We start from the raw sequence: 13,644 nt of genomic DNA, 5'->3' as shown, positions 1-13,644 counted from the left end.
GTTAATTGCAACTGTTCAGATTTGATTTGTCTCTTGACACTTTTTCATTTAACGAAATATCACCTATGCTAAAAAACGACCAGCAAACAGACAAGATGCTTTCTTACAATATGACAAAATGCCTTCGTTGTGCTGGATTGTGTCTTGAGGCAGCAGGAGAAACATGGGAAGCTTGAATGCGCAGTTTTATTTAAAGAGGTGTATAGCGGGCAGTATTTGTAATTTTTGCACTTTGAAACAGCACAACCTTGTTTTTTTGCAAAGAGATTCTGCTTACTTTCTGCAAACAATGCCTGATGTTTTTACATTTTACATTGCATAAGAAAGTGACATGCAAAATCTATGCAAAACCTGATCAGAGGTTAGATTTCAATAGATATTTAAACCACGTTATGAATGTAGCTTGAAACAGATTTGTAAAAATCATATTTGATGTAATGTTTTTGCCATTCACACTTGCTAAATATGATCGGATTCCAATCAGATATGCACAAAAATTGGATTTGGACTAACAGCCAGAATAAGGCCCTTACGTTCATGCCCTCAAAAACGCTACTACTACAACCATTAGTTGTTAGTGGTCAGTGCAAACCAGTGACCTGAACTCTGGGAATATATTCTGTTTGTTCAATGGTGTTCAGTGACCATCTTTAATAAAAATTCTAAAACTTGAATCACAACCAGCTCCAGATGAATAGCAGCATTACATTTTATAAAGTGTTTTTTAAAAAAAACTAAGGCCCCAAGCTTTCGATTTATATTGGAATGGATGAATGGAATAAATATGGAGCATAAAGGGAGGGAATAAATGTGCTTTGAAGTCCAAATGTGCATAATGTTATTGCTTCTCTTTGCAGGTTCTGTTGGCGCAAATTCAAGTTCAGTACCCATCTGTTTGGACTTGGCATATTTGCCCTCTGGCTCAGCAGCTTCCACTGTCGATGTGGAGTTTTTCCGGCGCCTCCGTTCGTCCTGCTATATAATTAGTGGAGATGAGCCTCACAAGGAAAGAGTTATGAGATCTATTCTCGACTCTCTTTTAGAGGGCAAAGCATCCTGGCCAGATGTGCAGGTGAATAGATTTATATATTGTTTTATTTATATATCACCTCCCCCAAGCTCAAGGTGCTTTAGAGCAGTAAAACAAAGCAATAGTACATGCCCAACGCAGAACCTTAAGAACAATCTCTAGCATTGTTTGTACAGTTTTAAAGGAATAGTTCACGTTTCCTCACCATCGCCAGGTCCGGTCTCTCCACAAGTTGATAGTCACATGTAGGAAATTGGTACACACTTGTAACACACCAATATCTACAAAAAAGTCTCTTGGAGCAAAATCTGAAACCTAACAGGAAGTCTGTTTACCATTTCCAGGTGTTGTATTTTAACAAACTCCTCCTAGAGATTTAATCACATCAAGATTCAGAAGTGGGTGTGGCAAAATGGCTCGATAGCTCCACTTACCCAATTTCAACAAAGTGCCCCGCAAGCTTTGTTTTACATACATGTACGAAATTTGGTAGACACACGTAACACACCAATACCTACAAAAAAGTCCCCCAATACGAAGTCCGAAACCCAACAGGAAGTCTGTTATTTGAAAATTTCTTTGCAAGTTTTGTGCCGTTTTTTTTTTTTTTTTTTTTGCCATTTTCAGGTGTTGTATTTAAACTCCTTCTAGAGATTTAAACAGATCAACACCAAATTTGGTCATCGTAATCTAAAGGCCTTTGTGATGTTAAATTGCGAAGATTTTGAGTTTTCATTAAAGAGCGTTTCTATGGCGGCCTGTCAAATTTCGATGTTTCGCCATGAAATAGTAGGCATACAATGTCCGATCTGCCCGAACTTCACATGTTTGATAAGAGTCCTATCCTGAACACATCTAAAGGCCAATATCCTGTAATAATTATAGTGCCACCTGCTGACAACAGGACATGATTCTCGTTTTACACTAACTTAAACATACCATATTCAAACTGCACCAAACTTTATATATTTGATAAAAGTCCTGTCCGGTTGACATCTTCATGCCAGTATTCAGTTATAGTCATAGCGCCACCAGCTGGCAGTAGGAAGATTGGCACATATAAAAGACTTTGACATTTTCCCTCCTATATTTACCACTTTAAATGCATATTGTTCACCATTTGGGTTTTCCTAAAGCCACCGGGTGGCGGTGAGCCCGAGGGCCCTTTCAAAGCTACTTGCATTATTATTCTCCAAAATAAATCGCATTTTTGAGGGGCTAAACATGCTTGAAAACTCACAAAAATTTGCACATAAAAACAGAAGGGTAAAAATGTCTAATATGGGTTTCAGAAGTGGGTGTGGCAAAATGGCTTGATAGCGCCACTTATTTACTTTCAAAGACGTGCCCCTCAAGCTACATTTCACGTACATGTGTGAAAATTGGTAGACGTATGTAACACACCAAAACCTACAAATAAGTCTCTTGGAGCAAAATCTGAATCCCAACAGGAGTTCAGTTATTTAGAATTTTCTTGTGTCGTTTTAAGTAAAAGTGGTATTAATATTTTAACCATTCACCCACAGGTGACTTTGATCCCCACATTTGATTCGCTGACTATGCACAGCTGGTACCAGGAGACCCACGAACGCCAGAGAGATCTAGCAATCACGGTACTTGGGAGCAACAGCACCGTAGCCATGCAGGACGAAACCTTCCCAGCATGCAAAGTGGAGTTTTAAAGACACCTGAAGAATCACACCCCATGCCTGTCACTAGAGCACTTCTGTTCACTTTCCAAATGTCGTCTCTCATTTTCTCACATGTTCTTTCTTGAGCAGCAGGATGAAGATTTTATTGCTATTCATTAGGAATTGCATCTGCACTTGCTGCTTATTAAAATGGTATGGATTGTGTGTGAACAGGGTAGACAATGTTGCCATTTCTTTATGGCTGTTTTTAGCAGTTTTACATTTGTCCGTGTCATTTTATTCATTGCGTCTTGTTAATTATCAAGCATGTTGGTCATGTTTCATCTGAACATTTTACCTTATTTCATTGTCCTACGTATACATTTTGCACAGTTTAGATGCCCCCTGAAAAACTATGGCAGAATAGAGAAAAACATTTGGGTTAACACGTTGATATGTTTGTATTCCAGCGTTTCACTAAAGATTCTGCACTAAATTATGCACAGTGTTGTTTTTTCCTTTTAGTGGGACCTTCAGTAAGTTTTCTTTTAGAGAAAATGGGAGCAATTAAAATATGTTTTGTTTCGCAGAACTGAACCACTTTTGTCAATACATGAACAGACACTGAGCTATACGGGCTAGATAAACACTTCACTAGTGCAGTATTTTATACCAAATAGATTTTCAGATTAAAACGTACAGTGGAAAGTGTGGTTTCACAGTGTAAGCCAGATAAAATAATTTTAGTGCATCAAACGACTTATGTGAACACTATGTAACAAAGTGAAGTATTTTTGTGAAGCATATGAAAATGTATGTAGTGAAAGCCAAGACACATTTTAATTTTGCATTTATTAAGAGTGGAGAATATTATAGTCTTTCTTTGCTTTTTTTTGTCCCACTTTGGTAGAGACGTCTTATATGTATACCAAGCTGAATGCCTTATAATTCTTGCCGTCAAAGACAAACACTAAAGCAGCATGTCATTCATGACACGCAATTTGAGTTATGAATACTTTTTGCTGATCACCTAGCTTTTCTGATTTTTACTGAATGTGTACTTTGTCACAGCAATGGCTGCTATACTTTCTGAGAAATAAAATGTTTAATTGATGTCAGGTGGAGACATTTCCATAAAACATTTTCTTTTTTGTTTGTTTGGACCTTTATAATTGCACTTTTATTTTATTTTTCTTTCTGAGCCGATAGTTATTTTTCAAAGGTACAAGAACTGTTTCATTTTTTTTTTTTTTTTTTTTTTACATATTTTCCTTACAAGGAGAAACCAGCCAAAAAAAACAAAACGAATATCATAGCGAGTGTGTTAAATGTCACTAACAAGCTTAGATGTTTCAGTACTGAATTCCACAATGTAAGAATATTTTCAAATGTTCAATAAATTAATTGATAAATTAAGAACGAACGTACAGTGTTTTTCTTTCTGTAATGAAAATTCTCCAGGAACCATATGTACCCGAACGACAAAAATGAATTATTTTGGTTAGAATCATTTTTTGCAAAGAAGGCCTAAGGGAAATATTCGTCAAAGACCAAAATATATTTGTGCAATTTTAGAGGTTGTGCAAAACCAAAACAATGAAATTCCGCCCTGAAATGTGATTGGTCAACACGGTTGTGTTGAAACATATTAAATATCACTTTGCACAAACAGCAGTAGGGATCTTCTGGACTGCAACAATATGCGACTTGTCAAATTAACTATTAAATTAACATGAAATGTTTGTCATTATTTTATTGTTGCTGAGTTATATTGGTTTGTCCTTTAACAATAATCTATGAAATGGCAGCCCTCTACTGGTCAGTTAAACATACACAACAAACAGTACTTTCGTTTTCTCAGTATTGAAACTCTCACTTCCTCGGCTCTCTTTCACTTTATTGTTGTAAGTATGTTTAAATTTGATTTGCATTGAAAGTTCCTCGCATAAAATAGCACGCTAATCGTAATTATAACTCAGGTAGTGCACTATTTAACGGTTTTGAAAGTTTAGTAAGCGCGATATAGTCAGTGATGCAAACTGGTCACATCTCGACTCCATAAAAGACTTTACTGAGGTAAGTTTTAATGCTGAAAGCCAACAAAGTAAACGCTGTCATTTGATTTGCATTGACCTACTTGCGTTCCTCACAAAAATATTAAAACTCGTAATAACTATCTGCTGAAAAAACAACAAACAAAGCAAAACAACACACAATTAGTAATGGTTTTACTGGTTATACTGGAGACGTCTATTTGACGTCTGCATTTACATCTGCACACTAAAAAATGTTGGGTTAAAAATAACCCAACGAGTAACCCAACTATGGGTTGGTATAGCACCTTCCCATCTGTGGGTTATTTTAACCCAATGAATTGGGTTAAAATCCAGTTCAGTTAAAAGTGACCCAACAGTTGGGTTAATTATTAATTATTATTTATATTATATTATAATTATTATACTGCTTTGTTTTCAGATACACATTTTGTTTATTTAAATATGCAAAACAAAACATTTTTAAGAAATACGTTTTGAAATGTAAATGTTTTAAGTACAGCAAATCCATAAAATAAGTGTACAAGAATGTGTAAAAATATAATTCAAAGCACACAAATGTGCACATACAACTGACATTTTCAATTTGTACACTGAATTCAAAACCAACAAATGTGACTCTACATAATACAATTTGACTCAATTATTTTGACCCATACAATGTATTTTTGCCATGCTACTTACGATGTGTATCAATTCATATTCATTTATATCAAAACATACACAAATGTGGACATACAGTACACAAATAAGACAAACATAGACCTTTATCAATAAAACAAAAACAAAACTTCATAAACACAAAAATTTAAACCTTAAGCAATGGTAGATGGTGATTTCAGTAAGTTAGCTACATTTCGCCACTGATTGTTAACTTTAGGTTACTGTAATGCATCTCTAAACAGTTTAGTTTTTCTGGTAATTTTTATTTACTTTATTACTGCTAGCGAGCTAACAGCTAATAACGTTAGGTTATTCATTTACAAACGAGCTCATTCTCCGGAGTAGTTACAATAATACGCTGAAAAATGGGAACTATAACTTTGTAAAAAACAAAAACAAAAAAAACATTCAATTTAGCATTTCACGTTTCTTTTTATAAGTATAATGTTGCATGAGTTATCAAAACCCTTACCTCATACTGATGCAGCAGCAGCAGCTTCTTCTGTCGTCTGTCAGTCACTTGTCGTCCGTTAAAATTTGAATCGTCGCCGCGGGAACCAATTTAACCCAACGTTTTAGAAAATAACCCAACATAGTGACCCAATATGTGCAACCCATCTATTGGGTTAAACAAATAACCCAACGGTTTTTTTTTTCTGTGTGCAAGACGTAGTTTGCTCATCTGCAATACATCTTTCTATTGTACGTTTCCTATCAGATGTCAAATAGACGTCTATTAGATGTCTTTGAGATGTTTATGAATTAGAATGTATGTGAAACTGACATCTTACAGACGTCTGCCAGATGTTTGTACACAGCAGATGCTTTCCAGATCAAGATATCTTTAACAGACATCTTGCAGACATGCCTGCTATCTTGGAATGGTTTTACTGGTTATATTGGGAATTGTTTCGGTTTTATAGAAAATGTAATGGTACCTGTGGTCTTCCTCTGGTAATTTGCCACCTTTTGTTGGTGGCTTGTTAAAACCACTAAATCCTAATGGCATATGTCCCAAAATGCACTCCTGGAAACCATTTTTAATGGTTTTAATAGTTAATAGTTGATGGTTTGTAATGGTTGTAATGATTTTTGTAGTGGAAACCAATAGAATATCCGTGATGATTTTTTTAGTTTGTTTGTTTGCTTGTTTTTTTCAGCAGGGTTATACCCCAGATAGCACACGCATGTCTGTTAAAGATCAGTTAAAGATCTTTAACTGTTAATGTCAGTTTTACATGCATTCTGATTCACATTAACATCTTAAAGACATCTAATAGACGTCTATTTGACATCTGATAGGAAACGTCCAATAGACATATTGCAGATGAGCAAACTACTCAAATTCAACTTGAGTCTCTGTTACTCTAGGAGAAAGCTATACATCACTTCTTTGCAGTGATGCCATTGTGTTCTTTGGGCCAGATAGTAGCTACCCAGATACCACACATATGTCTGCAAGATGTCTGTTAAAGATCTCTTGATCTGGAAAGCATCTGCTGTGTATAAACGTCTGGCAGACGTCTTTAAGATGTCAGTTTTACATACATTCTAATTCATAAACATCTTAAAGACATCTAATAGACGTCTATTTGACATCTGATAGGAAACGTCCAATAGACGTATTGCAGATGAGCAAACTACTCAAATTCAACTTGAGTCTCTGTTACTCTAGGAGAAAGCTATACATCACTTCTTTGCAGTGATGCCATTGTGTTCTTTGGGCCAGATAGTAGCTACCCAGATACCACACATATGTCTGCAAGATGTCTGTTAAAGATCTCTTGATCTGGAAAGCATCTGCTGTGTGCAAACGTCTGGCAGACGTCTTTAAGATGTCAGTTTTACATACATTCTAATTCATAAACATCTTAAAGACATCTAGTAGACGTCTATTTGACATCTGATAGGAAACGTCCAGCAGACGTATTGCAGATGAACAAACTACGTCTTGCAGATGTAAATGTAGACGTCAAATAGATGTCTCTGAGATGTACAGTTGCAATCAAAATTATTCAACCCCCTTGACCTGCAAGACATTTTGCTGCAGAGAACAAAATTTTGTGAAAACAATTTAACAAAGGCATCAGTAAACTATTAAAGAAAGTTTATCAATACACATTTGAGTAATTCTGAGAGCGTTAGTTGATGAATAATGAAAAAAAATCGAATTGGCTCTAAACATTTATGTTCAAAATTATTCAACCCCTGAAAGTAAGTTTGGTGTAGAATCTTTTATTCTTTTAAACCACCAATAAACACTGCCTGGAAGTGCTTAGATGCTTCTGTCACCTTTCTGCTGCAATCTTGGGCCATTCCTCGCCTGAAAAAGCTTTCAGATCACTGATAATCTTTGGTTTTTACTTTGCCACTGCTTGCTTCAAATTCAACCATGTATTTTCAATCAGAATTAAATCTGGAAACTGAACAGGCCACTTAAAAACATTCTATGACTGATCCCTGAACCAAGCGTAAGTAGATTTGAACGTATACTTTGGGATGATTGTCCTGCAGGAAAGTCCATTGATTATTAGCTTCAGACTTTGCACAAAAGGCTTCACAATGTTTGCCAAAATGGTCTGATACTTTAATAAATCAATGATATCCTTTGTATGGTCATGTTTTCCACTTCCTGCTACAGTAAAACAACCCCATTACAGGACTGGTCCACCTCTATGTTTGATGATGGAGATATAAGCTTGGTCTTTTTTGCACCAGACATACCTCTGATCCATACATCCAAAACGTTCCAGTTTGGTCACATCACTCCATAAAACATTCTTCCAGAACTCCACAGGTCTATCCAAATGAATTTTGGCATGTTCAAGGCAGCCTTTTTGTTCTTCTTGGTCAAGAGTGGTATTCAGCAAGATGCCTCAGCATGAAGACCATACTTGTCTAGTGTTTATCTTATTCGCAGTATTGAAATATTTTTCCTCCTTTCGTCGGGTCATCTTGCAAATCTTTGGCTGTACATTGCAAGTTTTTCTCAGTTGATCTGATCAAACATTTTATGAAACTGTGCTTTTTTGTTCAACAGCCTCAAAGGTTTTCTGGTTCAACACACTTTAATCTAAGGAATACGGCTGCCAGTTGTGTCTCTAGGGACATGTAATGTTTTAGAAATCTTCATGTAGTTTTAGACTTTCTAATAGAGCAAACTATTTCTTCTCTATTGACTTTGTGTGAGCTTTGATGACTTTACCATATTTGCTACTCACCTTCAGCACACGAATGGGCCAAGAGTATACTATGTGTAACACCCCAAGCTAATTCCATTTTTTTTCCCAAGTTTGTAAAGGCTTAAGACAATTTTTTAAGACAATTTTGTAACTTACCGTAAAAACAATTGTCTTAAAACAGCAATGTTGCCAGAAAACTGATGTAGATGCAATTTAGTCCTGAATATTCAGGAAGAGCCTGGGGGGGGGGGGGGGGGTGTGCTATCAGGGGTGGATATGACTGTCTCCTATTGGAAACATATGACCAGTCATGAAAAGGAAAATCAGTCAACGACAAACACAGTCTGCTAAGCATCTAAAGTCTTGTATCAAGCGAGATGTGACACAGTATTAAACATGCCTCTGTCGCAACTTCTATTGAGTCTGTTGCAGCCATCAAAATCAATATTTGTTTATGTTTACCAGTGAAAACATTGGATTTTTTGTTTATTTTTTTGTACTCAATGAGGTTATATGATATTTAGTTACTTATCATACATTTCGTACTGCTGTCTGTTGCACTGACTTGCATTTGCCCTGATTTTAGGAATATCTGCAAAACATTCCCTTCTCTGATCAAGAATGGCATTCAGCTTTGGTCTAACCACATCTTCAGAAACCAAATCCAACACAGATGCAATATCCATGTTAAGTTCTCCAGCCACATCTTCAGAAACCAAATCCACCATCGGACCTCCAACACTCACTTTTACTTCAGCCGCACCTGCAGTCACCAAATCTGATCGCAATAAGCCTAAAAAAGTGACAGTACCTCAGTTCTCTCTTGGAGGTATAATATATGTTATACATAAACAACAAATACTTTTAATAAATAATATAAATGAATAATAAACCACTGTCCACGTCATAACAATTGGTTTTTATACTTCAGCAGATCTGTCATTCTTACTGGAAAATGAGTGGAGAAAAATGGAGTGGAGTAAAGAGTAAGCAGACCCACCACTAACACAGGACTTTTATAACATCCAAGTATCAAATGCCTTCAATGCTGACTTGCTCTGTGTGTTTAGAGTGAGAGAGAAACTGATGGAGTCTGTCAGGACATTTAAACCAGCCAGTGAGGCTGTTACCGAAGCCAGAGTTTTGCTGATCGGGCCAGTTGGTGCTGGGAAGTCCAGCTTCATCAGCTCTGTCCAGTCTGTCTTCTCTGGGCGGGTCATCAACAGAGCTATGGTGGGCTCTTCGTCCTCCATCAGCTTCACGAAAAAGGTAAACATGACTAGAACTCGCAAAAGCAGTGTGATCAAACAGAATCTGGAAGGATTCTTTTTCTGGAGTTTCTAGTGGTCTGTTTTCTTCTGTGCTTCTTAGCTTCGCTCGTACAACATTAGAGGAGCAGGAGAGGACGCTGATGAACCCACGGCTCTGGTCTTGTGTGACGTGATGGGCGTAGGTGAAGGAGAAAGCACTGGACTCACTCTTCACGATGCGCTGTCCGTCATTAAAGGACACGCACCAGAGGGACACCAGGTACATTTAAGTTGATTAATAGGACATTAGTGCATTTAAACGTACAGTAAAAACAGACAAGTGTGATTGACAGATAGATTTATAAGATAGCATCGAGGCCCATTCACACCAAGGACAATAACCATAAAAGTAAAGTTTTAACAGGAACAGAGGGTCAAGTTTGAGCATTTAAAGTGACAGGTGACATAAAAGCCATGAGCTCTTATAATAAACAGAGTGTTATTCCATGATCTTCCATGTTGTCTTCCATCCACAGTGGTGTAAATGCTAATATAGTTATTGTTATCGACCTTGGTGTGAAGGGCCAATGCATGTGCCAGTATATTTCACAGTTCAAAAATGTATATATTATTAGGTTGGCCTGAGAAAGCACAAATTGCCAATTGGCTGCTTTGGCTGAGTTCCCAAGCTGGTTTTAACGTATTTTGGCTAATTTGTAGCTGGTCAAGCTGGGAGAACTGTTAAAATACCAGCCATGCTTAAACCAGCTAAGACTAGACAACCAGCCTAGGCTGTTCTGAGCTGAATCAACTGGTTTTAGCTGGTTTGAACATGCTAGTTACATGCTAATAACAGACTATTCATTCTAGAAACAGACTAGCAATTTGCTAGTAACTAGCTAATCATGCTAACAACATGCTAGTAACTTGCTAACCATGCTAGAAACATGCTAGTAACTTGTTAATCATGTTAGAAACATATTAACAACATGCTAGTAACTAGCTAATCATTATAGCAACATGGTAGTAACATGCTAATCATGATAGCAACATGCTAGAAACTTACTAAGAATGCTAACAACGTGCTAGTAACTTGTTAATCACGCTAGAAACATGCTAGCAACATGATTAGCATGCTTATCATGCTAACAATACGCTTATCATGTTAGACAAGCTAATATGCTAGAAACTTGCTAATCATGACAGCAACATGCTGGTAACTTGCTAAAGATGTTAGCAACATGCTAGTAACTTGCTAATCATGTTAGAAACATATTAAAGCATGCTAGTAACTAGCTAATCATGATAGCAACATGCTAGCAACATGACAGTAACATTCTTATCATGCTAACAACATGCTAATTATGTTAGACAGGCAAATACCATGTTAGTAACTTGCTAATCATGACAGCAACATGTTAGTTACATGCTAATCATGATAGCAACATGCTAGTTACTTGCTAATCATGATAACAACATGCTAGTAACATACAAATCATGATAGTAACATGAAAGTAACATGCTTATCATGCTAACAATATGCTAATCATGTTAGACAGGCTAACAACATGCTAGTAACTTGCTAATCATGATAGCAACATGCTAGTAACTTGTTAATCATGCTAAAAACAAGTTAACAACATGCTAGTAACTTGCTAATGATGCTAACGTGTTAGTAGCACCCTAGCAACCAGCCTGAGTACCACCTTTAGTACCCTAGCAACTTAAACTATTTATTTAAATGTTCAAACTTTTAAACTTAAAGCTTTTACAACTACCTCAAACTTTCAGACTAGGCTTTCTCAAGCCGACCTTAAAGTTTGTCTACAAACTTTACTCTCTCGGTAAATATATACCTATATATACTTTAAGGCGATTTATATTTTTTAAAACATAATATTATTTAAAACAATACAGTCTTATCTTTTTAAATGTTTTCACATGATATAGTTAGCAGCAAGTTTTTACTTCGCTGTAGAACATTGAACATTCTATTTCTAACAAAATTACAAGTATTTTTTAGTGAACTCTTAACTCAGTGTTGACAAAGTGTCTGTTCTTGTGTTAAAACATTGCTTTGTTATTGTAGTTTAGTCCTGAGCAGCCAATTTCAGCAGAGACTGTGGGCTTCGTAAAGAAACCAGGCACTAATAATAAAGTGCACTGTGTGGTGTTTGTGATAGACGGCTCGAAAGTCGGTTCATACGCCAAAAGCTTTGGCGCAACCTTCCAGCAGCTGAGAGAACACATCAGCAACTTAGGTGAGTTGTGCTTGAATAACTAGCTTCTAAAGAAAGCGTTCTCACAATGGGAAAGGGCTGAACATAACCACAAAGTCTTTTAAAGAAAGTCCACTGGTGTGAATGCTAATATCTTTATACTTATACTACCCTCCAAAGGCAAAGTGCAGTAACTACACATTTGTTCAAAATTGAATTAAGGCTTAAAATTGACTTTGTGACAACTATTTTGTCTTGTGACAAAGTCTCCTGGTTCAATTTTGTCCTGTTTCAGAGAAACAAGAGTGTCAACATGTTTGACTAGCTGGTGTAAAAATGTTAAGGCTTTTTTCTCAGTTTCAGTGTTGGCGTAGTTACTGCACTTTGCTTTTGGAGGGCAGTGTAGTTCCTCTATAGTAAAGGAACAGGTCTTTGATACTTCACTTATAGTCTTTAGCCATGTTTTATAATGTTATTATTAAGAAACTGCAACTATTAAAAATCAGACCTAATTTTCTGAATTGCAGGTGTACACCAGGTGGCAGTACTGACCCATGTGGACCAGGTTTGTAATACTACCAGAAGTGACATTACCATGGTTTACAGGAGCAAGGCTATTCAGCAGGCGGTATGTCATGCTTGATTGTAGTGTTTACATCTGAATGCTTCATTTTGCGATGTTCTACTGTCTATAAGCATCATGTGATTCATTCTGTCTTTACGGATCTCTCTAGATGGTGAAGGCTGGAGAGCTACTGGGAATGGCCACATCCTACATCGTCCCAGTGAAGAACTATTGCTCAGAGCTGGATCTGGATGAAAACACAGATGTTCTTCTGCTCAAAGCTGTTGATCATATCTTACAATATGTCAATCTGTACTTTCAAGACAATAGCAGTTAAAGCATTACAATGTGAATTACAGAAGTGGCCACAATGAGTTCATACCAGTTTTGTTCCATTGAAATGTTGATGCCAAAGCTTGTATTTCTTTACTTTTCTGGTGGTTTTAATTGTATTTTTATTAACAGCTTTTAATTTTTTTTTTAATTTGTGCTATTGATCACCATGAAGGTTTGAATAAAGCTTTGTTTTTACTAAAGTTAGCTATTTCTTGACTCAAACCTGCAAAAGTATTATATGACATATGAACAATATAGTCATGATAACAATATTTTTGTCTAGTTGTACTTTTAAGTATTTTATAATATTCATAGATTTTACACCTAAGGCTTATTTGAGAACAATATTAGCATCCATACCCATGTAGTACCATAATGTTCCGTTATTTTTGAGCGCTTTATTATCTTTGTATGTTTTTATCCTTCATCAGCCAAAGAAAATAAGTTCTGAAAGTACACTCTACCAGTCAAAAATTTTAAATGTTTATTAAAGAAGTCTCGTCTGCTCACCAAGCCTGCAATTATTTGATCCAAAGTACAGCAAAAACAGTAAAATTCTGAAATAGCTGTACTATTTAAAATAACTGCCTTCTGTTTCAAGGTATTTTAAAATGTAATGGGATTTCAAAGCCTTCAGAAATGATTCTAATATTCTGATTTGCTGCTCAAAAATCATTGCCCTATAATGGAGTGTCTATTTACACCAAGTGCAAA

The 13,644-nt window shown here is 36.2% G+C and overlaps 2 protein-coding genes across 3 annotated transcripts in view; both read left to right on the top strand.

Annotated features, from left to right (window-relative positions):
- Nucleotides 1-4,024, top strand: part of LOC141338641 (microtubule-associated protein 1S-like) — a 34,711-nt gene extending 30,687 nt beyond the window's left edge. The window contains exons 6-7 of the mRNA XM_073844241.1: nt 858-1,072; nt 2,557-4,024. Of these exons, the coding sequence (XP_073700342.1) occupies nt 858-1,072; nt 2,557-2,712 (371 nt within the window). The 3' untranslated portion in view covers nt 2,713-4,024. The remainder of the gene's footprint in view (nt 1-857; nt 1,073-2,556) is intronic.
- Nucleotides 4,025-4,508: 484 nt separating this feature from the next.
- LOC141338649 (interferon-induced protein 44-like) lies at nt 4,509-13,124 on the top strand. Of its 2 annotated transcripts, none has more exons than XM_073844250.1 (8): nt 4,509-4,565; nt 9,147-9,389; nt 9,495-9,546; nt 9,631-9,829; nt 9,932-10,090; nt 11,900-12,071; nt 12,557-12,657; nt 12,764-13,124. In XM_073844250.1, exons 2-8 carry the CDS (start codon nt 9,182-9,184, stop codon nt 12,929-12,931), a joined length of 1,059 nt encoding a protein of 352 aa, XP_073700351.1. In that variant the 5' UTR covers nt 4,509-4,565; nt 9,147-9,181; the 3' UTR covers nt 12,932-13,124. The 2 variants fall into 2 exon arrangements, with proteins under 2 accessions (XP_073700351.1, XP_073700350.1); XM_073844249.1 differs by having other exon boundaries at nt 9,492-9,546.
- The last annotated feature ends 520 nt before the right edge of the window (nt 13,125-13,644 follow it).

Source organism: Garra rufa, chromosome 7, assembly GCF_049309525.1.
Source record: "Garra rufa chromosome 7, GarRuf1.0, whole genome shotgun sequence".
NCBI classification, from domain to species: domain Eukaryota; kingdom Metazoa; phylum Chordata; class Actinopteri; order Cypriniformes; family Cyprinidae; genus Garra; species Garra rufa.
Note: the sequence above shows the minus strand (reverse complement) of the source record. Positions and strands in the feature narration are given on the sequence as shown.